This window comes from Loxodonta africana, chromosome 1 (assembly GCF_030014295.1).
Source record: "Loxodonta africana isolate mLoxAfr1 chromosome 1, mLoxAfr1.hap2, whole genome shotgun sequence".
Classification (NCBI taxonomy): domain Eukaryota; kingdom Metazoa; phylum Chordata; class Mammalia; order Proboscidea; family Elephantidae; genus Loxodonta; species Loxodonta africana.
The window spans coordinates 150,933,308-150,960,335 of record NC_087342.1 but is presented as its reverse complement, the minus strand read 5'-3'; the positions used below and the strand labels follow the sequence as shown (position 1 = coordinate 150,960,335).

At 36.8% G+C, this 27,028-nt stretch overlaps 1 protein-coding gene across 2 annotated transcripts; it reads left to right on the top strand.

The window, feature by feature from the left end:
• The first annotated feature begins 878 nt into the window (after positions 1 to 878).
• Positions 879 to 20,130, top strand: SRSF12 (serine and arginine rich splicing factor 12). 2 transcript variants are annotated; one of them, XM_064288938.1, is made up of 5 exons: positions 879 to 1,028; positions 10,353 to 10,459; positions 11,811 to 11,912; positions 12,258 to 12,399; positions 17,173 to 20,130. In XM_064288938.1, the coding sequence occupies exons 1-5, from the start codon at positions 964 to 966 to the stop codon at positions 17,540 to 17,542; spliced, it is 786 nt and encodes a 261-aa protein (XP_064145008.1). In that variant the 5' UTR covers positions 879 to 963; the 3' UTR covers positions 17,543 to 20,130. The 2 variants fall into 2 exon arrangements, with proteins under 2 accessions (XP_064145008.1, XP_064145015.1); XM_064288945.1 differs by lacking the exons at positions 10,353 to 10,459; positions 11,811 to 11,912 and having other exon boundaries at positions 917 to 1,028.
• Positions 20,131 to 27,028: the final 6,898 nt, after the last annotated feature.

Below are 27,028 nucleotides of genomic sequence, written 5' to 3'. Positions count from 1 at the left end.
GGGGGGTGCTATTAATACTTGAGTTACCTGGTTACTGTACCAACCCTAAGTCAAGGGCTCTGCCAACCACTTGTGCAAATCTTAAGGCAGAAACATAACTAGAAGGGTCTAGGCTACAACATTTGGAGGGGGCAGAAATCATTTGCTTAATTGCCACAGCATTTTAATGGCTTTCTTCTATATCATGTACTCATCCGTGCATTGTCTATGCCCGCTCTAGAATGTAAGCTCCATAAGGGTTGGAATTTAGCCTGTTTCGTTCACTGACTGCTGTGTCCCACACCTAGAACTGTGCCTGGCATACAGCAGGTGCTCAATAAGTATCTGAATGAAAGTACTCACATTTGAATGCTATGCCCTAAGTATGAGTGGGAATAAGTGAACAATCAAAACACCAAAAAAGAGAGAGACCTAAATTAGTATGCGTAAGGCTCAAGACTAGTGGTGCAGGAGGCTTAACAATTGTCAACGTCTTCGGCTGAAGATACAGTGGCGAAGAGGCTCCTAAGGCGGCCAGGCCATCTGGCGGTTTAACGCCTTCTGCCCTCTCAGTCCGCAGACCCTCGTGAATCCGGTCTACCTCCTTCATCCCGCCCGCCCCCCACCCGACACAGCCTCCCTTCGCGTCCCCTTCCCCGGGTCTCCTTGGACCCCCCGATCCCCTGCCTCAGCGCCTACGCCTCCTCCGGCCTCCGCCCTCCTGACACCCCCGACCTCTGCAGCCCCTTCCCCGAAGCCCCCCGGACTGGGCTCCTCGCGCCGGCTCCGCCCCCAGCCAGCCGCGCGGACCCGCTCGCGCCGCACAGCGCCCCCTCGGCGCCGGCCTCTGCGGCTGCGCGCTGGCGGGGCCGAGGCCGAGGGGAGGGGGGCGCGCGGGGGGCCGGAGGAGCTGCTTGGCGGCAGCGGGAGACGTAGCGAGCCCGGCGGCCGCGGGCAGACCCGGAGGGAGCGAAGGAAGCGGTCATGTCTCGCTACACGAGGCCCCCCAACACCTCCCTGTTTGTCAGGAACGTCGCGGACGCCACCAGGTGAGCAGCGGCGGCTGCAGGTTGGGGGTGCGGGGGAGGGGCGGGGTAACGGTCGCGCTGCGGAGCCCACTTGAGGCCCGGCGGGTCAGCCCGCCGCCTTCCCGCGGGGCCTGCGCGTGCTGTGGACGAGGCGCCTTTCCCGGGGGATGTGCGAGTCCTCGGGCTACTCCAGGGCCTGGGCGGGACTCGCGCCTCCGCCCTACCGGCTGGCGTTCAGCCTCGGCGCGGCTCAGAGCAGCGGCCCGTCCCCGCGGCGCTTTGCGCGTCCTCAGCACCGCACACGCCGGGCCCGGGCCCATCCTCTCCTCGCGCGTCCGTGGAGCGCAGAATGCACATTTTGCGGTGGCCGAGGTCCCTCCCCTTCTCCAGCAGTGAGTGTTTCCGCTCGGGTGGGTGTCCACGTTTCAGCCCCTTTGTCGCCGTGCCCTGCCGAGGACCTCGATAAAGTCGCGCGATTTACTCCTCCAGGTGAAGAGGAATTGGGGATGATGAGAACGTACTATAAAATAATGCGTACCTTGGGCCTTACTATTTCCTTTCTCCCGGTTCTGGTCGATTTACAGGTGGTGCTGGTTAAATTTTAGTCTTTACACGATTTTATTCCGTATATAAAGAAATAAGTGAGTGAGATTTATGCGTTTTAAAGTTCTGAGTACTGTATAAACACCCATTATAACGTGGTTTGGATAGACTTCCTTGGTTGATTCTGATGCTCTCAGTCCCCTCCGTTTCTCTTTGAGAATTCTGTCTACATAGTGCCTAAGCAGAGGCCCTAAGGAATGACTTCGTACAGCACTTTTTCCCTTAATAGGTACAGGGAGAAGGGGGCGCATTAGTAGCCATTTTCACTGCTTCACTCAATTTACTCCTGCCCCCCCCGCAACCTTTCTAGGTATGGAGTAGGATCTTACAACAGGTAAGGGAAGGTTGAAAGAAGCTCAGTTTAAATGATTTACTTGAGATTACACAGCTACCAATACATGGAGCCTGCATTTCAACCCTCCCTTAGCTTATACAGTTGGTGTCTAGTCTATTCCGACTCATGGCCCCAAAGGATTTTCTTGCCTGGAATGGATGATGCAAGCTAAATGCAGATGGGCTGCTAACCTAAACATTGGCAGTTCAATTCACCCAGCAGCTCTGTTGAAGAGGAGGCTTGGATTAACCGGGTGGGCCCTAAATCCAATGATACTGCACCCATTGTCATCAAGTCAATTCCCACTCATAGCAACTCTGTAGGACAAAGTAGAACTGTCTGATAGGGTTCCCAGGGAGCGGTGGATTCGAACTGCCAACTTTTTGGTTAGCAGTCGTAGCTCTTAACTACTGCACCACCAGGGCTCCAGTGATAAGTGTTCTTGTATGACATGAAAGACAGAGAGAAGGTAGATTTGTGATTTGCTTCTTATAAAGATTGGAAACGCTGGTGGCATAGTGGTTAAGAGCTGCAGCTGCTAACCAAAAGGTTGGCAGTTCGAATCCACCAGGCGCTCCCTGGAAACCGTATGGGGCAGTTCTACTCTGTCCAGTAGGGTCGTTATGAATCAGAATCGACTTGATGGCAGTGGGTTTGGTTTTTGGGTTTTCTTGTAAAGATTACAGTTGAGAAAGTCCTATGGCAGAGTTCTTCTGTAACACATGGGGTTTGCCATGAGTCGGAATTGACGGGAAGGCAGCTAACAACAACAGTCTTTATGGAAGCAGATCGCCAAGCCTTTCTTCCGTGGTGCTGCTGGGTGGGTTTGAACCCCCAACTCTTAGGTTAGTTGAACACAGTTTGTGTCACCCAGGGACTTTAGTAATCATCATGATTTGCCTATGAGGGGTAAATGTTAAGTTTTTATCTGATCCATACAAATAAGTATTTCACAACTATAGACTGAATTGGGTAATTAAACAAACAAACAAACAAAAAACAAACCCATTGCCTTCAAGTCAATTCCGACTCAGAGCTACCCTACAGGACAGGGTAGAACTACCCCATACAATTTCCAGGGAGCAGCTGGATTTGAACTGCTGTCCTTTTGGTTAGTAGCCAAACACTTAACCACTGTGTCACCAGGACCCCAGAGAACCTTAGTTAACATTTAAAAGATTATGCTAGTATTTGCATTTCTTCTCTCAACCTGTTTATCAATATATTACATAAAAAACCTCTTGCCATTGAGTCGATTTTGACTCACAGCGACCCTATAGGACAGAGTAGAAATGCTCCATGGAGTTTCCAAGGAGTGCCTGGTAGATTGGAACTGCCGATCTTTTGGTTAGTAGCTGTAGCACTTAACCACTACACCATTAGGGTTTCCATACATTACATGGGGAAAAGAAAGCAAAATTTATAATTTGGCCAGGATAAAAAAAAAAACAAAAAACTCACAGTTAAACAGACCACTTGAAAACTGAATAAACATTAAGCGTCTCCAGTGTATGTACCAAAAAATGAGAAGCTTCCAATTTGAATGGTCACAGAGGCCAGCCAGGGTAATATACCATGAGTGAAGCTGTCAGGTTATAAGTAGGGCTTTGAACTTGTTCCTTGGAGTCCGAACCCTTGGTGAGAATTTGCCTTTTGAACAAGTTCCCTGTTGAGAATTTGGATTTCTACGCCAGATATGCTGAATCAGAAACTACATTTTAACAAGTTCCCCAGGTGATTCTTATGTATGACGTCCTGGGAGCTTGTTAGAAATGCAGATTCCAACTAGGAGAAGTCAGAAATCTGGGTCTCCAAATATGGGCATTAAGTTGAATCACACGTGTCTCAGTCATCTAGTACTGCTGTAACAGAAATACAACAAGTAGTTGGCTTTCACGAACAGAAGTTTATTCTCTCACAGTCTAGTAGGCTAGAAGTCCAAATTTAGGGCGTCAGCTCCAGGGGAAGGCTTTCTCTGTCAGCTATGGAGGAAGGTCCCTGTTGTTAATCTTCCCCTGGACTAAGAGCTTCTCTGCACAGGAACCCCAGGTCCAAAAGATGTGCTCTGTTTCCAGCCTTGCTTTCTTGGTAGTATGAGTTCCCCAAAGTCTCTCTGCACACTTCTGTCTTACATATCTCAAAAGAGATTGGCTTCAGACACTGTAGTCTTGTAGATCTCATCAATGTAACTGGCTAATCCATCTCATTAACATCTTAGTGATAGGATTTACAACACATAGAGAAATCACATCAGATGACAAATGGTGGACAATCACACAATACTGGGAATAATGACCTAGCATAATTGCTATACATGTTTTTGGGGGACATAATTCAATCCATGACGGTATGAAATTCTCATTTTTGTAGATTTAAAAACTTTAAATAAAATATTTGCAATTTTATATGGTTCAACGCTTTTTTTTAATGTATAAACATGGATAAGCCAAATAAAACACATCTGTGGGTGACACCTAACCTCTAATGCAGTTAATCTTCCATTGAGTGAGTGAGACAATGATTGAGATTCACTGATTTGCTTTTCCTTTTAATCACCACTTTTTAGTCCTGCCACTGGAGGGCAAGCAAAATTGAAGAGGTTAATTTGTATTAATGAAATAAAAATAACTAACATTTAACTGAGTACTCACCACGTGCCAGACACGATATTAAAAGCTTTATGTAGGTAGTCTTATTACATTATCACAGTAATCTTATAATCTCTGTTCTTTATTGTCCCCATTTCACAGACAAGAAACTGAGGCTTAGATTAAGTATCTTCCAGGATTGCACAGCTGATGAGTGGTGTTATGAAAGTAGAATCATCACACCGAACCTTTATTAACAGCCTTTTTGTACCGTGGTGCAAGTTAGCTGGCAGTATGACACCTAGACACATTTAAAATTGGCTTTAAGACTTTGTTTATAAGAGAAACATTGGGATAAAAATGTTAAAATAAATAGGGACATAAAATAGTGTGTACAATATGATTTCAGTTATAAAAATGAAGAAAAAAACTACATATAGGAAGATGAGATGAAAGAAATCCAGTTGGGTGTGGGACTTGGCTGCTTTTTTCTATTTTCAGATATTCAAATTTTATTTAATAAGAATGTTTTATAACAACAACAGGTTTATTAAAAAATGTTTCTTTGTGGTAGCTATTTAAAATATATATAAAGTACAAGACAAGAAAATTTGATAGGAATGGAAGTTGATCACAAGAACTAAAGAAAGATTTATAAATAAGCTTTAAATTTTTATAGTTTCTGTTTTCTTTTTATCAGTGAAACAAGTTGGATCAGGAAAAATAATTTTTTAATATTTTTGCCTTGTAATTTTTAAAAGTTGCCAAATATGGTTTGCTAATGGAATAAAGTAATGTCCAAATCTAAAGTGCAGCATTCCCATCTTGATACATAACATCATGTTAGGTTGGAGAACAGCAATCAAATACTTCTCTTGGACATATCTAGTAGCATTCTGTGTTTATGTATTTGAGGCTGTATGTTTGATGTTGATGTAGAAAAAGCATTTGAAAAAGTTCAATAACATAATAAAAAAGTCTTATCAACCTGGGAATAGAAGAGAACTTCCTCAGCCTAATAAAAGGCATCTATCAAAAACCTGTAGCTAAAATCGTAGTTAATGGTGCAAGACTGTGTGCCTTCCCCCTAAGGTCAGGAATGTCCACTCTTACCACATCAATTTGTTGCCTGGTGGATACCCCAGGTTCTGCTCAGTGTGACTCACCTCACCCAGTAAATGAGAGATCGAGGTGGGAAAGTGGAAAGGTGCCTTTATTTCATTGCGCAAGGAAAGGAAACAGTCAGAGCTGCTGCCACCAAGACTGTTCAGTGAGGGTGAGGGGAAGGTTACTTTTAAGGGTTTAGAAATAGGAAGTTCATACAAGTTATATTGGCAACATTCTTAATCGTACTATGCAGGCACAATGGGTTTTACATATAACTTCATGTGTCACGTGTTCAGAAAATCCACCCAGAGGTGGGGAAGTTACTGTGTATGAGGTCTTTATAAAAGGTTATCCTGAATGTCAGCATGGTGCCTAAACCAGTTTCTGCCAGTTTCCTCTAGTTTTGGGCAGCAGTTAAGGAGAGGGGAACTGGGATTTTAATGTAAAGCTACAGGGCATGCCAAGTAAAGGAACCAGGATTCTAATGTGAAGCTACGGGGCATGCCAAGCAAGTTGCTTAAGGCAGTGGAATTTTCCACAGCATGGGAACCTCTGTTTTAGGTTCAGCGTTTTATTGCAGGACCTAGCCAGGGCAACAAGGCAAGAAAAAGACATAAAAGTTGAATAGTAGTGAAACTGGATCCAGTGCTTGAGCAACATGGTTGTTTACAAAGAAAAGACCAAGGAATTAACAAAACTACTATAACTAACAATGAGTTTACCAAGTTATCAGAATATGAGATAAATTTACAAAAATTATATTTCTGTAAACAGCAATAAATAGTGAAAATTTACTGACATCACCAAGTGTTGACAATGATTGGCAAGACTGGAATTCATATATTGCTGGTAGAAGTGTAAAATGGTACAACCACTTTGCAGAACTGTTTGGCATTTTCATGAAAGTTAAACTTATATATACCCTTTGACCCTGCAATTCTGTTTCTAGGTATTCAACAACAACAAAAAAATAGCGGTATGTATCTACATGAACATATATATAAAAACGTTCATAGCGCCTTTATTTATAATAGTCAAAAATTGGAAACCACCTAAATGTCCATCAGCAGAGAATGGATAAACAAACTGTGGTATATTCATATAATGGAATTGTTATGGATTGAATTATGTCCCCCAAAAATATGTGTTGTAAATCCTAATCTCTGTGCCTGTGGTTTTAATCTTATTTGGGAATGGGTTGTCTTTTTTATGTCAATGAGACAGGGTTCAAAAAAAAAAAACCAAACCCTGTGCCATGGAGTCAATTCCAACTCATAGCGACCCTATAGGGCAGAGTAGAACTGCCCCGTAGAGTTTCCAAGGAGTGTCTGGTGGATTCGAACTGCTGACCCTTTGGTTAGCAGCCATAGCACTTAACCACTACACCACCAGGGCTTCCCGAGACAGGGCTAGTGTAGGGTATATCTTGAGTGAATCTCTTGAGACATAAAAGAGATTAAAAGCAAGTTAGCAAGCAGAGGCGGGGGGAGGGGGTGGTGGTGGTTAGGGTTGGGGACGTAAAGAGAGATGTCAAGCTGCATGAAGATCACCCAGGAGCAGAAGCTCAGAACAGATACGGACCCTGCACCAGAGCCAACAGAGCCTTCCCATAGAGCGGACACCCTGATTTCAGACTTGCAGCCTCCTAAACGGTGAGAAAATAAATTTCTGTTTGTGAAAGCCACCCACTTGTGGTATTTGTTATAGCAACACTGGATAAATAAGACAGGAATACTACTCAACAATAAAAAGAAATGAACTTGAACTACTAATACTTGCAACAGCACGATGACTCAAAAATACTAGGCAGACACACCCTACGCTGACACGACCTTACTAGTATAACAAAGATATCCCTGTTCCCAAATGGGGTTACGTCCAAGGGTAAAAGGGTGAGGATTTACAATGTGTAATTCTGGGGGATACAATTCAATCCATAACAACACTTAAAAATGGTTAAAATTGCAAATGCTTTGTTATATATAATTTACCACAATAAAGTTAATATATATATGTTTAAAAAAATTCTACTAAGTGAAAGAAGTCAGATACAAAACAGTATATGCTGTATTTTTCCATTTACATGAAGTTCTAAAGGAGGCAATACTAATCTGTGGTTAAAAAAAATAAATGAGGCAACCACTGCTCTGATTTTTTTTTTTTTACTGTAGATTTGTATCTGGCTTCTTTCTTTGTAGTTATCTTTGAGCCTTTTCTGTGTAGAGTATGTTATGAAATGTTCATTTTTCTTTTGAGCCACGTTTGATGCTTATAAGGATGCTGAAACCCTGAGATCGCTGTAAGGCAGTGGTATATAGTAGCTAAGATCACAGACTAGTCAGCCTAGCGGATTTGATTGCAGTGGTGTCACTTCCTGACTCAGTGACCTGACATGAGTTGATCTGTCTGTGTCCTCATCTATAAACAGTTGTAGGGTTGTTGTGAGAACTGATTTTAGAACAGTTCCTGGCATGTAAGTACAATATAATTGTCAGCTATTGTTGTACGTATTTTATTTCTTCAGTTAAATTGTAGCTCCATGAAGACAAATACCGTGTCATGTATATCTTTGGTATCTCCTTTTCAGTACCTATCACAGTAGAAGGCACAAAACCAAAAATCCACTGCTGTCAAGTCAATTCCGACTCATAGAGACACTATAGGACAGAGTTGAACTGCCCAATAGAGTTTCCAAGGAGCGCCTGGCGGATTTGAACTGCTGACCTCTTGTTTAGCAGCTGTAGCACTTAACCACTAGATCCTTTACTATTAAACATGAAGCAGAATAACGACTGTATGCCTAAATTTGACAAGAAGGCACATAGGCTCAAAGATCCTTGTAAAATTTAGGAATATAGTGGTTATTTTGCTTCATGTTTAATAGTAAAGGATCCATTTTTTCTTTTAAATTGTGCTTTAGGCAAAAGTTTACAGTGCCAATTAGTTTCTCATTCAAAAATTTATACACACATTGTTTTTGTGACGTTGGTTGCAATCCCCGCAATGTGTCAGCTCTACCCCTTTCCACCCCCAGGTTCCCTGTGTCCATTTGTCCAGTTTCTCTGTCCGTTCCTGCCTTCTTTGCTTTGGGGCAGTTTTAGGATCCATTTTTTTTTTTTTTAAACCTGAGAAATAGTTTTAGGACTTCTTTAGAAGCCCTTTTTGTTTGCATGAATTAAAATTTTTTTGAAAATACCATTATTGAGTACCTGCTGTTTGTAAGATTCTAGGGACATGTGAGCAAGACAGCTATGGCCTGTGCTGTCGTGGATTTTATAGTCTGGTGAAGGATACAAACAACAGCAATAATAATAAAAATACAAACTAATAAAATAATTACAAATTGCAGTAGTGTAATGCCAGAACAGTGGGTTGCTGATATAGAGAAAAATAGCCAGATGCTGCTTTAGATACTTTCACATGCCATATCATTCAATCTGCCCCCCCCCCCATGAAATAGGCATTATCACTGAGCTTAGAAAAATTAGAAAAAAAATTATCATTAGAGCTGGATGCAAGGTCAGGTGTGTCTGACTCCAGGTCCAGTGCTTTTTACATAGTGCTGTGTGCTAAGGCACACAGAGACCCCCGAAGCTATTGGGGGTTGTAGCTGAGTTCCTAGGTAACTGGTCAGTTCTTGTTGTAGTTTTCCTATCCTGTCTCCCAGAAGAAAGAAGAAACTTAGGTCCTCCAAATGAATAAATAGTGGCCTGGATATAATTTGGAGACCTTGCGTGGTGCAAAAGGTTAATGTGCTCAGCTGACAACTGAAAGGTTGGAGTCTACCCAGAGGTGCCTTGGAAGAAAGGCTTGGAGATCTACTTCTGAAAATCAGCCATCGAAAACCCTATGGAGCATGGTTGTATTCTGACACACACAGGTTCTCAGTGAGTTGGAATAGACTAGATGGCTGTTGGTTGGTTGGTTGAATATATTATGCCCCTTGATGAAGACCTCCTACTGTTTGAGTTCCATGCAAGGCCCAGTTGGATTCCAGTGGGTGAGTTCTGTATGGGGGCACCTAGTGGCAGGAGATGATCTCTGCACTGGGGGCTGCTATTCTAGACTGTGAGCCCTGTGTGCTTTTAGGCTTTTCATGGTCTGTTCCTCACTCTGCCAAGCCCACCTCTTTTAACATTTTATTGTGCTTTAGGTGAAAGTTTACGTAGTAAATTAGTTTCCCATTCAGTAATTCATACGCAAATTGTTCAGTGACTTTGGTAGAAGCTTATTTTATTGGCTGAATTTAATTTTTGTTATCTGAGAGCAAAATTAGCATAAATGTGAAATTATAGTCAGGCAAATGAATGCGTTCTTAATGAAACAATTAATGACTGGAACTCTTTATACTGACAATTGAAAAGGCTGGTGATAGGAATAACTTCCAAAGGTGGAAGTGCTGGGTCAGTGTTTCCTGAACTTGACTAAACACAGCAGTCACCTGGAGTCCTTAGAAACATAGACATTTCCAGTTCCTAATTGAGCCCTCCTGAATCAGATCTCTAACAGAGAAGCCTGAGAATCTGGGGGTTTTTTGTTCATTTTTCTTTGTTTCTTCCTTTCAAAACCTAGGTGATTCTTATGAGAGACAATTTTAGTTAATGCTGGTCTACATAATGTTCTTTCTTTTGGAAGTGTCAGCTAGATTTCTGCAGGCAAAATATTTTAATCTAGCTATTCATATTTCTTTGCCTTATTTCTAAAACACTTCAGGCCTGAGGACTTGCGACGTGAGTTTGGTCGATATGGCCCTATAGTAGACGTTTACATTCCACTTGACTTCTACACTCGCCGCCCAAGAGGATTTGCTTACGTTCAATATCCTTTACTTTAATGTATGCATGTGAATATGCTACATACATGTGCATATACTTGTATGTATTTAGGAGCATATGAGATTAATATTGCCTGATTCAATGTGTTTATTTCTTTACCTCAGAAAATTTAAAGCAGGCCACAGTAGCTGGCAAGCCACCCCCCAGTTTGAACCATCCTGTTAGCTAGAATCCGAGCATAAACTGAGCAGGCAAGACGAAAGGCACCTAAAGTTCAAGCATAGAGAAGTAAAGACAGAGGGTGGACACAGATATAAAGACCTGGAAGAAGGGGGAGTCTTTTGTCAAGCAAGGGACAAAACCAACACCAGGTTGAGACTTTGACTTTCCTACATATACACAGAGTTCCAAAGTCAAAGCCAAGTCTGATTTTGCTGTTTCTGCATCTCTTATAAAGTCTATTTTGCAAGCCTTAAAAAGTAAAGGTCAAGGTTCAAGATCAAGTGACATTGAGGTAATTGCCAGTCTCATTTTTTATTTCTTGAGCTTTTTCTGTTTTCTGTTTTTTGAAAAACTTAAACCAGTGAACAGCCTCCTGAAATAGTTATATTTAAAATTTTTTTAATGCGTATATTTATTGTATAATTTAATATAAAAATATATTTTTTATATAGCTAATTTACATTAGTTAGAAGGTTTAATATATAATTTATGTAGATAAGGGAGCTTAATGAGGTACTTTAAACCGGTTTATATAATTCCAGATGTTTGCAGATTACTTTTGTTTCTTTTATGCTTAAAATAGTAAAAAAGATTAAGGTATTTTTAAAGTGGTAAGTTCAAAGGTAAATATCATTTTTAAAGAACTAAACCAATTTTGAAAATATGTTTTAGCTTAGCTGTGTGTGTGTAGTTTTGTTTATAATAAATAATTTCTCCTAAATGTCATAATTAAAGCCTTTTAATGAAAGAGTAATTTTAATATCAGAATAAAGGCTTCTGCATGCAGATTTTTCAGTGAAAAACCTGATGGATCCTTTATCTGAAAGAAGGGAGTGAGTCCTAAACAGTTTATTTTATAATGCTAGCGAATGTTGGAATTATTTCTTACAGTGTTTCAAATTATACATGCAGCCCGCACCTACGCTAATGTATGCATTAAAAGTACAGTCACACATTTGTTTCTGTTCTTTTTATTTTTAGATTCACTCTTTTAAGTCATAGTGGGGCATGCTTTCATAATAAAAAGTGGAAGATTTTTTTCTGGTTATTCATATTATACTAGAGATATAAACTGTTTTTCCTGTTAATTTCATTGGACATATGAATAATAGTTTTAAAATGATATTTTTACTTGATATCTGATGTTCAGAGTGTCCTTAACAGCTAATCATATTTGAAGATGTTCGTGATGCTGAAGATGCTCTTTATAACCTCAATAGAAAGTGGGTATGTGGCCGTCAAATCGAAATACAGTTTGCACAAGGTGATCGCAAAAGTAAGTGTAATTGAACATTAAACCAAACCAAACCCAGTGCCGTCGAGTTGATTCGAACTCATAGCGACCCTGTAGGACAGTAGAACTGCCCCATAGAGCTTCTAAGGAGCGCCTGGTGGATTCGAACTGCCGACCCTTTGGTTAGCAGCCGTAGCGCTTAACCACTATGCCACCAGGGTTTCCAACTAAACATTACATTTTGTTTATTCAGCAGAAAGTTTCAGCAGTGGCAGATTTTTTTAATTAAAAAATTTTTTTTTAATGACAGAATATAATAGTTGAGTAACTACTGTTGAGGTTTTCAGGTGATGAACTTTGTTATAAGTATTGTTTTTCATATTCTAGCACCAGGCCAAATGAAATCAAAAGAACGTCACCCTTGTTCTCCAAGTGATCATAGGAGATCCAGAAGTCCCAGCCAAAGGAGAACTCGAAGTAGAAGTTCTTCCTGGGGAAGAAACAGGAGGCGGTCTGATAGCCTTAAAGAGTGAGTACAAAATACAACCCGATTGCAAACTTTTTTTTTCATAGAACATTTTAAAGAGTGTTTAAAGACAGGCTACCTGAGTCATTTTACTCTATCATGTATTGTTATTTAACTTGGGCTCATTGAAATACCTTTCAGTTTTTTTTTATTTCATGATAGATTTAATCAAAAGGTAATATTTGCTGAAGAAAAAATACATACTGGACAAATAAAGTGGAATTTTAGATAAATAAAATTTTACCTAAATGAACCTAATAATTCAGACTCTTAAGTTCTGATAATGGCTAAACTTATAAGAAATATAATACAGTCAATTGTGATAGGAGGTTGGCTAAAGTTATTGTAAATTTACGTATAAAAGGTAAATATCAAAAATTCCAAGTATGACCGTTTTGTTGAAAGAAGACATTAAAAAACTGTAAATTTCTTGTGAAAAGATACTGCAAGTTACCAAATATTTTGCTAACCAGGAGTTTGTTTCTATTAGAATAATAGTAAATTGCAATATTAATTACTTATTGAAGTTATTGGAATAGTAACTAAAATTATTGCCTAAAATCTTAAACATTTATCCTATTGAGTTTTAGTGCTATAATTTTTCATAGGCATCTAGAATTTGAAGGTGAATTCTGTTCTTAAAGAATAATGAGCATTTATACCAGTATCCTAGTTCTGAGTAAAAGGCTGAGCTGTCCTAGACTACATGTAGTATACCTAAGCTAGATAGGTCCATATAGCTTATATCAAAGTTGATGACGAGGGCTACTCTCTTTCATTTTCCACCCCTCCATTGCTCAACTCCCAGGCACTCGACACAAAAAAATCCAATATAGTAAAGAGTCTTTGCCCCAAGTCCCTAACTCTGAAAACAAGACAGTGAAGTGGCCTGACTCCCACCACTCCAGCCAAGTGGGAGGGAGGTAGGAAGAGAGAACCACATCCATGTTCTGTGACTTTTTAATATTCAAAAAACCTGATGGCTAGAAAATGTAGCCTCTCAGAGCCTGCAGTCTTATGTATCAGATTGGTAACCCTCCGGTACGAATCAAAATGCTTTGATTTTGGCCTGTCCTTGGGGAGGCACGAAGGTGGGTAGAAGACTTAAACTCCTGTTAGAAGCCCAGAGAATTCAAGTCAAGAAGAAATATTTAGAAACAGCCATAGCATATTCTGGGACATGATCCTTTTTATTATACTTTCTTTGGTAGTATAAAAATATAAAACTCCCTGGTACCTTATGGAAAATAGTCCAGTTTGTCCCATTGCTAAGGGTGAGCTATTTTTCCATTGATTGGCTCTTTTAGATTTAGACTGTGTTATTTCAGTTTCTATACTCAAATACAAAATAACATTTATAGAACTTAAGATGTGGCAGGAACAAAACAAAAAAAAATTTTTTTTTTTAATTTACATGCCCTGAAACAGGGAAATAGCACCAGTACCAATTACAATACTCTGGCTTCACAGAGGACATAGATATTGTAAGGGAGTGAAGTTTGACAGTTCAGATTACTGTTAATATACAATAAATACTATATGTGTCTATGCATAATCTAGTTTAATATAAGTTTAGTGATATGATTGTTTCATAGAAAATGAATGATTTTAATCTGTATATCAAAGTAGGTGTATTCTTGGGCCTAAGTAACACTTTCCTAACTTACTGAATAATATCCACTGGACTTGGTGAAAAAGATTTAGTTTGCAGAAAAAAGAAATTGTCATTTTGATTCATTAAGAATTTAAGTTGTTGCCAAATCCATTAGGGTCTTAGTTGATGACTTTTTCTCCTGAATGATCTAGAAAAGGTAGATGTTCACATCATTTTCTGCCTTCTAATGGAAGTAAAGTATAATACTTGGCTGGAGAAAAACAAAGTGACTTGTTCTTATCATTGTGGAGTATCAGAATAGTAAGGACCACATCTTGCAGAACTCTGCACTGTCCTAGTTGTAAGACCATTGCAAATTATTTAATCTCCCTGACCTCAGTTTTTCTAATTTGTAAAACTGTATAATAAAACCTACTTCACAAGGTATTCATAAGGATCAGGTTTTGTATATATATATATTTTATATACCAATATTTATATATAAATAAATACACTATATGTGGTATTACCTTGGACTAAAAGGAAGTCTCCTATTTTGCCTTCAGTGTATGTAGAAAAAAGCTAGTTTGTTGCTGTCACTTGACTATGAGCTCTTTGAGGGGCAGTGATTTTTGTTAGGGTCATGCTTATATTCCCCTCACTTAGCAATAGTCCTTGGCTTATATAGGTATTCCATAAATCTTTGTTGAGTTTATGTCAATTAATATATATATTAGAACCGTAAATGTTCATGAACAATGTTAAAATTGTCCCTCAGCCTTTTTTAGTTCAAATATAACATCCAGTTTTTTTCTATGTTAAATTTTTATTTCAGAGGCAATTTTCCCATTTTGTTTTTTACAACTGTCTATAACATGGATGAAATTTAGTAATTTCTAAATGACTTTTTAAAAATTCCAGAATAGATCTGATTAATAGAGAAGCAAAATTCTCTCTTTCTTGGAATGGGATTAACTCCTTTTACAAGAAAATAGCTGGAGAGCAAAACTACTCAAGGTAGCTTAGCTGACTCTGCTTCACTTGATGTAGAAGGAAAGGTATTATTTGATTAAATACAAAATTTGTTACTCAAACTTCTTCCAAGTGGATTCTCAATTGACTCACTGTATTTATTCTTTTCCAGCCTTCTTCATTCTTTTTTTATTGTTCTATACATATATTTTTATTTATTTTATTGTTCTATACATATATTTTGGTTTTTTTTTTTAATACATATATTTGGGATCATTTTTCTTCAGCCTAAATAATTCTCTTCAGTATTTCTTATGGTACAGATCTGCTGGCAGTGAATTCTCTCAGCTTTTGTTTGCTTGAAAACATCTTTGTTTTACATTCATTTTTTGAAAGATATTTTTGCTGGGGATGGAATTCTTGGTTATCAGGGATTTTCTTTCCTTCTTTAATAATGTTCTATTTTTTTGTGACATCCATAGTCAGCTGTCAGCCTTAATTGTTGCTCCTTTGAAGGTAAATATGTCCTTTATTCTTTGCTAGCTTCCAAGGTGTTCAAATTCAATTTAAATTTTCAGCAGTTTAAATATGATGTGCTGCATGTAGTTTTCTTTGTATTTATTCTACCTGGGATTTGCTGAGCTTCTTGAAACTGAGTTGATGCCTTTCATTAGTTTTGGAAAATTCCAGGTTATTGTCCCCTCAAGTATCGCTTCTGTCCCATTCAATCTTTCCTCGTGACCTTGTGGCTATCTCCCACATATCTGTTATGCTCAGTTTTCTCAGTTCTGGATTTCCTAAAATTCTTTTTCTCTCATTGTGTTTCAGTAGGATGTTTTTGTAATGATCTTTGTCTCTATTTACAATTTCTGCTTTCTGCCATATCCAGGCTGCTGTTAAATCCTTCCAATGAATTCTTAATTTCAGATATTGTATATTTTCAGTTCTGTTCTTTTTGTAGATTCTAATCTTCTGTTGAAGTTCTCCACCTTTTCATCTGTTTTGTCCATCTTTTCCTCTTACATTATTAAACATATTGATAAGTAATTTCAAAAACTCCTGTCTGATAACTACAGTATCGACATCATTTTGGGTCTGTTTCTTTTGTCTTTTTGTTTCTTGGTTTTTAGTCATTTTTACCTGTTTTTTCACATGCCTCGTTTCCTTTTTTTTTTTTTGGATGTTGACCATTGTGAATAAGAAATTTTAGAGGCTCTGGGTGTTGTTATAATCCTCCAAAGAAAGTAGTTTTCTTCTAATAGGCAGCATACTGACAGATCACCTTGATCCTGTCGAGGCTTAGTTTTAGGCATTGTTATGGCTGGTCTTACTGGTTTTGTATTAATTCTAGGGCATGGCCCTTATACCTAGGATGTGACCCTTCCGGGTTGTTGCTCAAGGCTTCTACCTTTTGGGGACTTGAACTCCAGCCACTTTCTTCAGTACTGTGGCTGATAAAATTTCAGCTCAGTTCTTGAATCCCTAGCTGCTGTTCTCTTTTGGCCTCTTGGAGTTTCTTCACATGATGCATAGCTGAGAATATGGCCCATGACTTGAGAATTTTAGGATTTTTTTCTCTGTAGTTCCCTCGTATCTGGTATTTTGCCCCTCGAGTCCCAGCCATTTTTGCTTGGTCTGTTCCCTCATGCTGTCACTTGGAAAATGGTCTTAGTAAAAAAGCCAAGGCTTGTAACTGCTGAAGTTCTGCTTTTGTTGATTGTTCTCCAGTACCTTAAAACTGTTGATAAATTTTGTCTAGCTCTTTTTTTCTAGCTGTTTTCTATGGGAAGGTTAGTCCAGTATAAGCTACTCTATCATAGCTGAATCCAGATGTCTTATATCCAGGTTTCTGCTTTTTTTTAAACATTATTTTATAAACTTTAAGTTATTTTCTTTTCAGATTTTCATTTCTCTTAAGTTATGTAACCCAGACTAAATGTGTACAATATTTTTTAGAATTGATCCATATCTTAAGATATGTTTAGCAAAGTAAAAATCTTTTGGTTATGTATTTGAGTATAAAATTACAGGCTTATTACTTATGTTTGAACCAAAAGCATGCATAATAAAATTAGAATAATTAATTTTTCTGTATGTAATAAAAATATAACTACTGTTATATATTTGTATAAGTTCCTGAAAATGTTGTTGCATAACCTATAAACTGTTCTTGTGTGAAATATATGCCCTAACATTATGAATGTTTGCAGGTCTCGACACAGGCGATTTTCTTACAGTCAGTCTAAATCTCGTTCCAAATCACTACCAAGGCGGTCTACCTCAGCAAGGCAATCAAGAACTCCAAGAAGAAATTCTGGTTCTAGAGGACGGTCACGGTCCAAGTCCTTACAAAAAAGGTCCAAGTCAATAGGAAAATCACAATCAAGTTCACCTCAAAAGCAGACTAGCTTAGGAACAAAATCAAGATCACATGGAAGACATTCTGACTCCATAGCAAGATCCCCATGTAAATCTCCCAAAGGGTACACCAATTCTGAAACTAAAGCACAAACAGCAAAACACTCTCATTTTCGATCACATTCCAGATCTCGGAGTTATCGTCATAAAAACAGTTGGTGAACAGCAGCAGAAGAGCACTATATAGTCTTTAATATGTTACTAAGCCTCTTACTATGTTAAATAAAAATTCTTCACGGCTTACAGAAATTGTGAGTTGATAACTAGTTTGTGCATATGCAAGAAATAAAATCTCTGTAGATTTGGTTTCAACTTAAAGGCCCTTTGCCATAAAATATGTGTCTGATGTCACCTATTTCGTGGACTTTTTTTTTTTTTTATGTTGTGGCAGAAGGTACTTAAACAGGAAATGGATAAAATGGAACCATTTTAGAAAATTCTAGTTGGATATTAAGTATTAGTAATACCTTTTACAAAAATATTTTTTACTTTAAAGCACTTCTACTTTCCTGTGAAAAGTTAACTATGACTATATAATTGCGTAGAGCAGACAAACTGTTTGATACCTTGTGTCTATTTTTTGTCTTCTGTTTCAGCTTGGGCCAATTTCTGTTGAATATTAGTTTAAAATACAAAATACTAATTTCAAAATAGAATTAATGTAGATAACCAGGCATTCAAAGATCCGTTTTCTTCTGAGCTCACAGAAAGTTTTAATTTTATTGGGTGGAACAACATAGAAAAATTCATATTAAATTGCATTCTGTACCATGCCCATATTAGAAATGTCAGAGCCTTTTAGAAATACTGAATTTTGAATGGTTTAAGACTGCTTTTCAAAAAATTACAGTGCACAACTCTCACAATCCAGAAATATTCATATTAAGCCTTACATATTTGCAAAGTGGTACATTTTATATAAAATCATATTTTATACCATTATTTCTACATACCTACTTTTCATCTGTTAATTTTTTTTGTTTTAGAACTCTAGGTTAAGACTTGAAATTGTACAGAATAAGTCTCATTATTATTTTTGAAACAGTGTTAGTACCTTGTATTATGAAACTCGACTACATCCTCAAAAAACACCTTGCAGAATTTGGATTTTATGTTACACTTCCCTTAATTTTTTTTAAATGAAATAACTTTGTTGATATTTATTGCTTTTCTAGTTGTTATAACTGAGAACTTTTCTTTAAAAATGTGTTTGTAGTTTATGTTTTACAGAGAGGGTTTTGGTAGTACTTGTGATAAAATGGTTTTTGCATATGATTATTGTAGGAGATATATTTATAGAACTCTCCTTGTGTACCTTGTTGAATTATATTATTAAAAGTTCTCAGCTTACACAGTTAATATTTATATCTAGAATGCTGAAGAAAAACTTTTACATTTTTTAGCATATGGAAGCAAGTATTGCTTCTATTTGTTTTGAATGCAAGTTCCTTTTTTCTTTGCATTTTAGATGATGCTGTGTGTAAGAAACAACTTTTTAAAATAATTTGTACACTGGTAATATTTGGACAAGTACCATAAATTTGTGTAGACTATACTTTCTGAATAGATTTCTCTGTTTAATCATAGCAAAATTTATTTCAAAACTACAAGTCTCTGAAATGTTTAGCTCTAATACAATTTAATTATAAAATTATGTGGCACTATTGAAAATTTCAAGGATAGCCAGAAGAAAGAATAAGACATATTAATGTTTGGGTTCACACATGTATATGCAGTAATTTTCTATAATAACTAGGAATTGATTATAGTGTCTTTATTCTGCATTAACAAGTTAGCATCTCTTAGTAAAAAGTTAACAAGGCAATGTTTCTGAATATGTTTAATCCTTTGATTTACCTCTGATTTGATTTTCTGTTGTATCCCAAGACTGCTTAGGAGGGTAATAATTTGGTTTGATGGAAAATCTGGAATAATAACTCAAACTTTTTTGAGCCTTTACTTTGTGCTTGGTGTTGCTCTGTAGGTTTTATGTTATTTACTCATTTATTTCATCACAACAACCTTATAAATGCTATTGCAGATGAGGGAACTATAAGTTACATGTACGAGGTTACATAGCCATTAAGTTTTGGAGCTGTGGGGAGCTGATCTGCAGTGTGCCCCTCCCTAACTACTATGATGTGTCTTATAGGAAGAAAGAAATCTTGGACAGATATGTGCTTAATTAATTTTAAGGAGCCCTGGTGGCGCAGTGGTTAAGTGCTTGGCTGCTAACCAAAAGGTTGGCAGTTGGAACCCACCAGCTACTCCACGGGAGAAAGATGTGGCAGTCTGCTTCTGTAAAGATTACAGCCTTGGAAACCCTTTAGGGTAGTTCTCTGTCCTACAGGGTTGCTGTGAGTTAGAATCAACTTAATGGCAGTGGGTAAGAAAATTTGTATAGGGGAAGGGGAGAATAGAATTTGAAAAAGAATTGACTGTAGGTTTCAGTGAAAATGGGTTCTATGATTCTGGGAGAAAATGGATTGGCAGTTGTGCTGGGTACCTTGGAAAGTTGTCTTCGGGGAATATCTGTATTCTAGGGTTCTCTTTTGTTTCTTGGATGATTTAAGAAAGGATACTTAGGCTAAGATTGTTAATAAAGCAAATGTTTTTATTTTAGACATCTGTTATTAAAGAATATGTATTAGGTACTTCCAAAGTTTAATGTGGAGATACTACCTACCTCCATTTGTTCAAGATTATAGGGGATAAATTAATATCAAAGAAAATAAAGATGGCCACTATCAGCTGCTTCTGTTTTCTTTCTCCCCATGAATGATGCACAAATTTGTTTAGCAGAAAGGCTGGAGTTCTATTTTGTGGCTCATAACACATAATGGGGGAGGGAGTTTGCCCAAAACTTTATTTGGAGCCTAGGATTTAGTCTTGTGTTGCTGGGCTAACTTATGTGGGGATGTGGTGGTGGTGGGGGATTCTTATTATTTATATTGCAAACCAGTGGTTCCTACCTTTTTTTTTTTTTTTCTTTTAAATTAAGAAAGGAATGGTGATCAATAGGAGCATTTCCATGGATACCCTCAGTGCCAAAACTGAGGCGTCTGCCTCTTTCTCTAACACCCAAGGTAGCATTTGAGGTTACATGCAGTTGAGAATGATGCTGTTTTAAAGAGATAACTTTTAATTTGCTCTAATTTATATATTAAAATGCAAGTTACTAGTTTTGGGACTTTAAATATTATTTGTAATGTTTGAGATACAACTGTTCAAGCGACATGGTGCATTACAAATAAATGGCTAAGAATTGCTGCCTTTATTCTAATTCCATTGCAGTAGGCAAAACTAGTCAACATTTAAGAAGATGGATTTAGAAATACTTTTATAGTTCTTCTAAACTACATTAAAATTGTAATTATTTGTAGTTTAAAATTGTTTTTTCTCCAAATAGAGTGACAGAATATTAAGGTTACCTGTGTAGATAAATACATGCTACATATGCAGCATGGTTGGGTGCAGGGGAATCTTAACCTGGTATCATGGACTCAGAGCCTCAGGAGGTCTGGGCCCTGTGAAATTAAATGCCATACTGCTGTCTGCAGTTGTCAAAAGATAGGTACGTAGTTTTATTGTACTTTGAAACAAGCCCACAACTCCCATCGGTTTCAAGACACGTGGTTCAGTGATACATGTATGGGTTTGGAGTCAGAACTCAGTTTTAATTCCACACATCCATTTACTAGCTATGCAGCCTTGAGCAAATTATTTAGCAAATTTGAGACTCAGCTTCGTAATCTCTAAAATGGGGATGTATCTGTCCCATGGAGTTGTTCAGTGTTAAAAGATGCCCAGCACAGTACCAAGTATGGAGTAGGCATTAAAATTTTTTTCTTTAATTTAGGTATGTAATTGATTAGAAAAGTTACAAGTTTTTAATGGGGATTATGCATTTTAGCATCATTCCCTTGATGAAAATAGGATACTTAGTATCATAGTATTAATTCTGGCATTGGCCTGTCAGGTTCTGAATTAGGCACCCTGGAAAATTTACATCGTGTACACCTTTAAAAAGATGTTCATAAAATTAGGCCAATTCAATACAAAGATAGTTGAGTCAAGTAAAATAACCCGTTTAGAAATGTAGTAGTCCCTCACAGAAATGTTATATAGTCCAAGTTGATTCAACTTAAAACAGTACTTAAAATATGACAAGTACCATTTTATCTAAAGGAAACACACAAAGAAAAGTTGAATAAAAAATAAGTATAGATGAACATGCCCTTGTGGCGCAGCGGTTATGAGTTCAACTGCTAACCAGAAGGCCAGCAATTCAAATCCACAAACCGCTTCTTGTAAACCATGGGGAATTCTGTTCTGTCCAGTAGGATCTCTATGAGTCAGAATTGACTCAATGGCAACAGGTTTGGTTTTTTGGATCATGTCCAATAGTAGTAGTTTAGTATTTTCATAAGTGTTTTTGTTCCGTTTTCAGGGAAATGATTATATGATTAGTCTTTCTTGACTCATTCTAGGAATGTACCTTAACTCTGAACTTGTGGAAAGAAGTAGTATCAACTTGAGGAGGTAGATGGATACTCAGTGAGTTGTTGGTTACCATTTTTAAAAGTATTATGTGATTATTAAGTATATGTCTGCGTAAAGCAGAAATCCATAATCAACCAAGATTTGTTGGTTTATAAACTAGTAAATAGATTACAAATTAAAGCCATGGAGAATATCCTTACTGTATATTAGGAAAATAACTGAATTTTTAGGTTATTTCAGAATGCCAGTAGAAAATTTAAAGAGTCAGTCACTTAAGGTGAGGAAATTCCTAATCAGTAATCAGTATTTAGCCCTAGAAATGAGTCAACTGCATGTTGACTGCTGTTTTATCTTTTGTGTATTTCAGCTTGCGTAAGATGAGTAGTTCCTCAAATAGTGTAATTGAAACATGCAAAAATACAACCTCTCTAGTCTAGGAGTGTAAGTCTACTGACAAAACGTCTAAGTACTGCGTGCTTTTTAGAAATAGCTTCATAGAGGACTATAGAGGTAGACTGAGGAAAACAATAAAAACTTTGCCTATGAGTACCTGTTGTACTAAAGAAAACTACATTCTGGTTTTCTTACTCCTAATAGTATGGATTTAAATTGACTTTAATTTCAACACCAATCTCAATATAGTCTTCAAAGCCCCAACTGATAGACTACTTATTTTAATAGTAAGAACGTTTTAATGGTTTTTGGTGTGGGGGCGTATGTGCGTGTGGGAAGGGTGAGGTGTGGGAATTAAGAACCATTCCTATTAAGCCCTTGAGGCAGTATCTAATTTGTAGTAATACTTTACACCTTAAGAAAAAGTATTCTGTTGAAAACCTCTTCAGAATTGACATAGCTATAAAAAGTAAGCCTCTTCTGGTAATCTTATATTTTAAAAATGAAAAGGAACATTATTTAAATTTCAAGGCATTATGAAATATTTATGTAATTTCATAAGGACTTCAGGGAAAAAATTCTTTAACATCATTGCAAGTGATAACATTTCAGCCTTAATTTTCAATGTAGTTGAATTATAAATACTAAAATGTTTTAGTTTTGTTGGTATATTATAATTTTTAATATATATATCTAACAATTTTGGTATTTTACACTTCATAATTCTCTACTGTTACCATATAATCTACTAAATGAGATTTTAAAAAAATACCATTTAAAAATAATGGATGAAAAATTTATTTTCTAAAATATCTCATTTATGAATGGTACCTGATAAAGAGCTCTGAGCTGCCAGTGGTCAAATATAACTGACACTCTTTAATAATTTTGGGGGGTGCTTCTATGTGAATATCCATGTTGGAAAGTGGAGCTGCATCACCTAAAGGCTGCTTTCAAACAACACTTGGATTCCATTGGCTCCACTGCTGCTAATTCAGCATTAAAAGCTTTGTGAGGGTAGGAACTAACCAAGCATTGAGTTGCACACTGCTTTGCCCTTCTGCTCCCTAGTCACTTCATTGCTAACTAGCACTTCAGACATCCCCTTTCTTCTGTTTTGGGAGTCATGAATCTTTTTTTACTGCTGGAAATTCAGGTAATTCCACTTCACATAATTTCTGTAACTTTCAAAGTACGCACAGTAATTATAAACCATTTTCAGAGTCTTTAATAAAATCTCTGCCAACCCTTTTATCCTCCCCTTTCTTCAGGGTAATATTTATTCAGGGTAAATAAAATGTTTCTGATTTTTCCTGTTTTGATTGACTACTAGCCTTAAAACAGAATTTGGCCTTCTATTTTAAAATATTTTCTACTGCAAAGGTATATTTTAGTTACTGTAAGAGCTAGATACTTGTTAACTTCAAAGTGACTCTATACTCATTGATTCCATACTTGAAACAGGCTTTTCAAACAAAATCCAACTAATTTAGAAACTACCAGTATCTCCACTTTTGACCTTTGCTTTCATAAATTTATTTAATGTCAACTGTCACATTTCCCAAATAAGCCAATGCTTAAATACAACATCCTTTATCTTTCAGTTCTTATTTTTGGTGGTTTTGGTGTATCAATCATTAGTTTGAGGTCTTCTATTTTAGAAGTTTTAAAACCAACCAATGTATTTGAAAAAAGTGCGAAGAAAAAATGTATAACCTGAAAAGATGAACTTAATTATTTGTGCTGTATATTACATGTGAGTGAGCTTTTACAATTATTCGTAAATATTCAGCTTATGTATGTTTAAGTAAACCAACCAGTAAAACAGTCTGTTTTTCCTAGTTTTTTAAAACATTTTATTATAAAAGCTTTCAATAAGAATAATTTTACAGTGCACACCCATATGCCTACTACCTAGATTCTACAATTAACAGTAAATTTGCTTTATCATGTGTATATTCATCTATCCTTCAATTCTCTGTAATTTAACAGTAAAATTTTGGAAAAAACTGGAATGTTCATAAGTGGGTATTCTAATTGGCTAAACAGCGATCAGAAAACCTTGATTGAATATCTTTCATAAACATAATTGTTTTAGTTCTGAAATTCAGGATCTGGTCTCAAGCATCAGGTGGTTAACAGAAACATAAGAAAAAGATGCAGTATTAAGGATATTGGACTGAATGCACAGTGACTCAAGGAGCTGCCTTGGAAGATTGGTAGAGGAGGGCATTTCCAATCCTTGATCTTAGTCCCTTCTAAAAGTTATGAACAGTAAAACCATGATCATTTGAAGAATAAGGTTGATTTTGTTCACCTTTGATAGGACCAGAACCAAAGCCTTCTAAACACCTTTTATGATGCTAGTTAAAATACAGTAGTAAAGATGTAACGATTTTACCGTTAATAGACAATTTTGAGTTCAATTTTTACTGGTATTCAGGAGAAGTACTTTTGATTTATTGTCCCTGTTTTGATTAATTAACTAGCCTCAGAACTGAATCTGGTCTTCTATTTTAAAGTATTTTCTACTGCAAAGGTATGTTTAAGTTACCCTAAATGTTAAGTAGATTTTTGTTAACTCAGATGACTGGTCATTAATTCCATACTCCAAACAGGCTGTTTGCATGTTGCAAATAACCCAGAGTATCCAAAATATCTTCTGCCATTCCCTCCCCAAAATTCTAGTTTACAAATGACATGTTTGAGTTTGATAACTAGTCAGGTTAACAATTTCTAATAAGTAAACTGTCAGTAATAACTGAGGAGTAGGGTTGTGCCAATGGTTAACAAGCTCAGCTGCTAATTGAAAGGTTGGAGGTTCAGCTGTACCCAGAAACACCTCAAAATATAAGCCTGGTCATCTACATCCAGAAAATCAGCCATTGAAAACTCTTTGGAGCACAGTTCTATTCTGACATATATGGGGTCACCATGAGTTGGAATTGACTTCATGGCAACTAGTTTTTTATGTATGTATAACCAGCTTTGGAGGAGTTTGATTAGTATCTAGCATCTTTACAACCATATATTAAAATCCATACATTTTTCTGAGTTCTAACTTGTTCTCTACCACTTACGTATTAAAAAACTATTAGACTAGGAAAAATTACTGAATCCTTTCTTCCATGTTAATAAACGTGTACTTGTGAGAATGGCTAGAGAACTGAAAATTTTCTTCGTATTTAAAGATGTTATTTTTTCTTTTAAGCTGTTAAACTTCTAAGATCCATGAATTCTAATTAAATGGAGCTTGAACAGAACTGGTAGCCTCCTTTAACAAATCTGCTTCTGATTTTCAGTTTATCCATGTAGGTTACTTCTACCAGTCTTCTCATTTTGTCCCTTTCTTAGTTAATTTGGATACTGTAATTAATGCCACATGACCTGTGATAAGCTATTCCTCTAATAGGGGGAACTTTAAATTTGTATGGCTACTTCTATACTCAGGAAATATTACTGTAAATTCTGCTGTAGAAAATGAATTCTAAAATCTCAAAAATGAACCCTCGGTAAATGGAACACCTCTTTTAAATTGTAATTCAGTTTGGGTTTTTTGTAATTAAAGTCTGAAGTTTGGTAATACAATTCCTGGGTGTCGTAAACAGTACTCATTTTAGCATATGTAATTTAGAACCTCAAGAAAATTGCAAAAGAATATGAGAAGTGTAACAATCTGACAACTGTCAGATTAACCCAAGAACTCTAATAAAAAAAAAGGAAAAGGTTTAGATCAAGTATATGAGATTATAAAAACAAAAAACTCCACCCCATACCTTCAGAGAATTCTATCTAAAACTATCAAGAAAATTCCTTTCAAGATTAAAATTTTGTGTTTTTTTTTTTTTTTTACAAATAGCATTCTGTAAGATGTAAGTTAAATATCCTTTCAGATTTCAATATAGTTTCCGAATTACACATTATTTGTGTTTACAAGACTGCGTCCTTCGCCATCTCATCTCATAACACGTAAGCCTTTTCCCCCGTTGAAAACTATTGTGGAACAATTTTTAAGAGTTTTTAAATGATCTGGATTCAGAAGAGAAAGGAATGAAATACAAATAAGCAAAAACAACTTGGAGGAGTTAGCTCAGGAATCAAATGTTCAGCAAGATGGGTGTGATAAACAAATGTAGATTAACCATCTCCTTCAAAAATTTAAATATTACAGGAAGTGTGTTCGTATATCCAAGTGTACATAAATGTCCTTGATTCCCTCAACCTGAAGCAGGTGTATGGAGGGCATGAGGGCTAGGGGCCTTCCTCCCTCTAAAATAAAGGATAATGTATTCAGCAACATGTTGGGGAAGGTCATTCTGAGATACGAGAGGTACAAAAAGATAAATAAAAAATAATAATATAAAAAAATCTGTTTCACTGAATTTAAAATCATGGACTAAGAAAAGGAAAGGAAATTGAGGAATTTTTCTCTACCTTCTTAGCAGTTGGGACACTGCATCAGAATTCAGAACTTAATTTAGTACTGTCAGCTAAAAGACTTTTACAGGCAGCAAGAGAACCCATCCATCATTTAAAACTTTCAGTGGGGAAGTATGTTCTAACTCAACAACTAGTTTATTATCATAGATGAAGTTGAGTCCATTGGAGGCAGAAAGTATAAGGTCAAGAGTACTGGTAAAAAAAAAAAATCCTTATGAGGAAAGGAGAGAATATAGGAAAAAATATTTCAGTTCCATTTTTGTGTTTTGTTTCTGTACACAGTTACCAAAGCTGTTAATCTAGGCCTGACCT

Excerpts from the sequence above, each read along its gene's own strand:
- SRSF12 (XM_064288938.1), top strand. The coding sequence starts at position 964 with ATGTCTCGCTACACGAGGCCCCCCAACACCTCCCTGTTTGTCAGGAAC. Across the intron at positions 1,029-10,352 it reads AACGTCGCGGACGCCACCAG|GCCTGAGGACTTGCGACGTG; the intron begins GTGAGCAGCGGC and ends AAAACACTTCAG. Across the intron at positions 10,460-11,810 it reads AGGATTTGCTTACGTTCAAT|TTGAAGATGTTCGTGATGCT; the intron begins ATCCTTTACTTT and ends AGCTAATCATAT.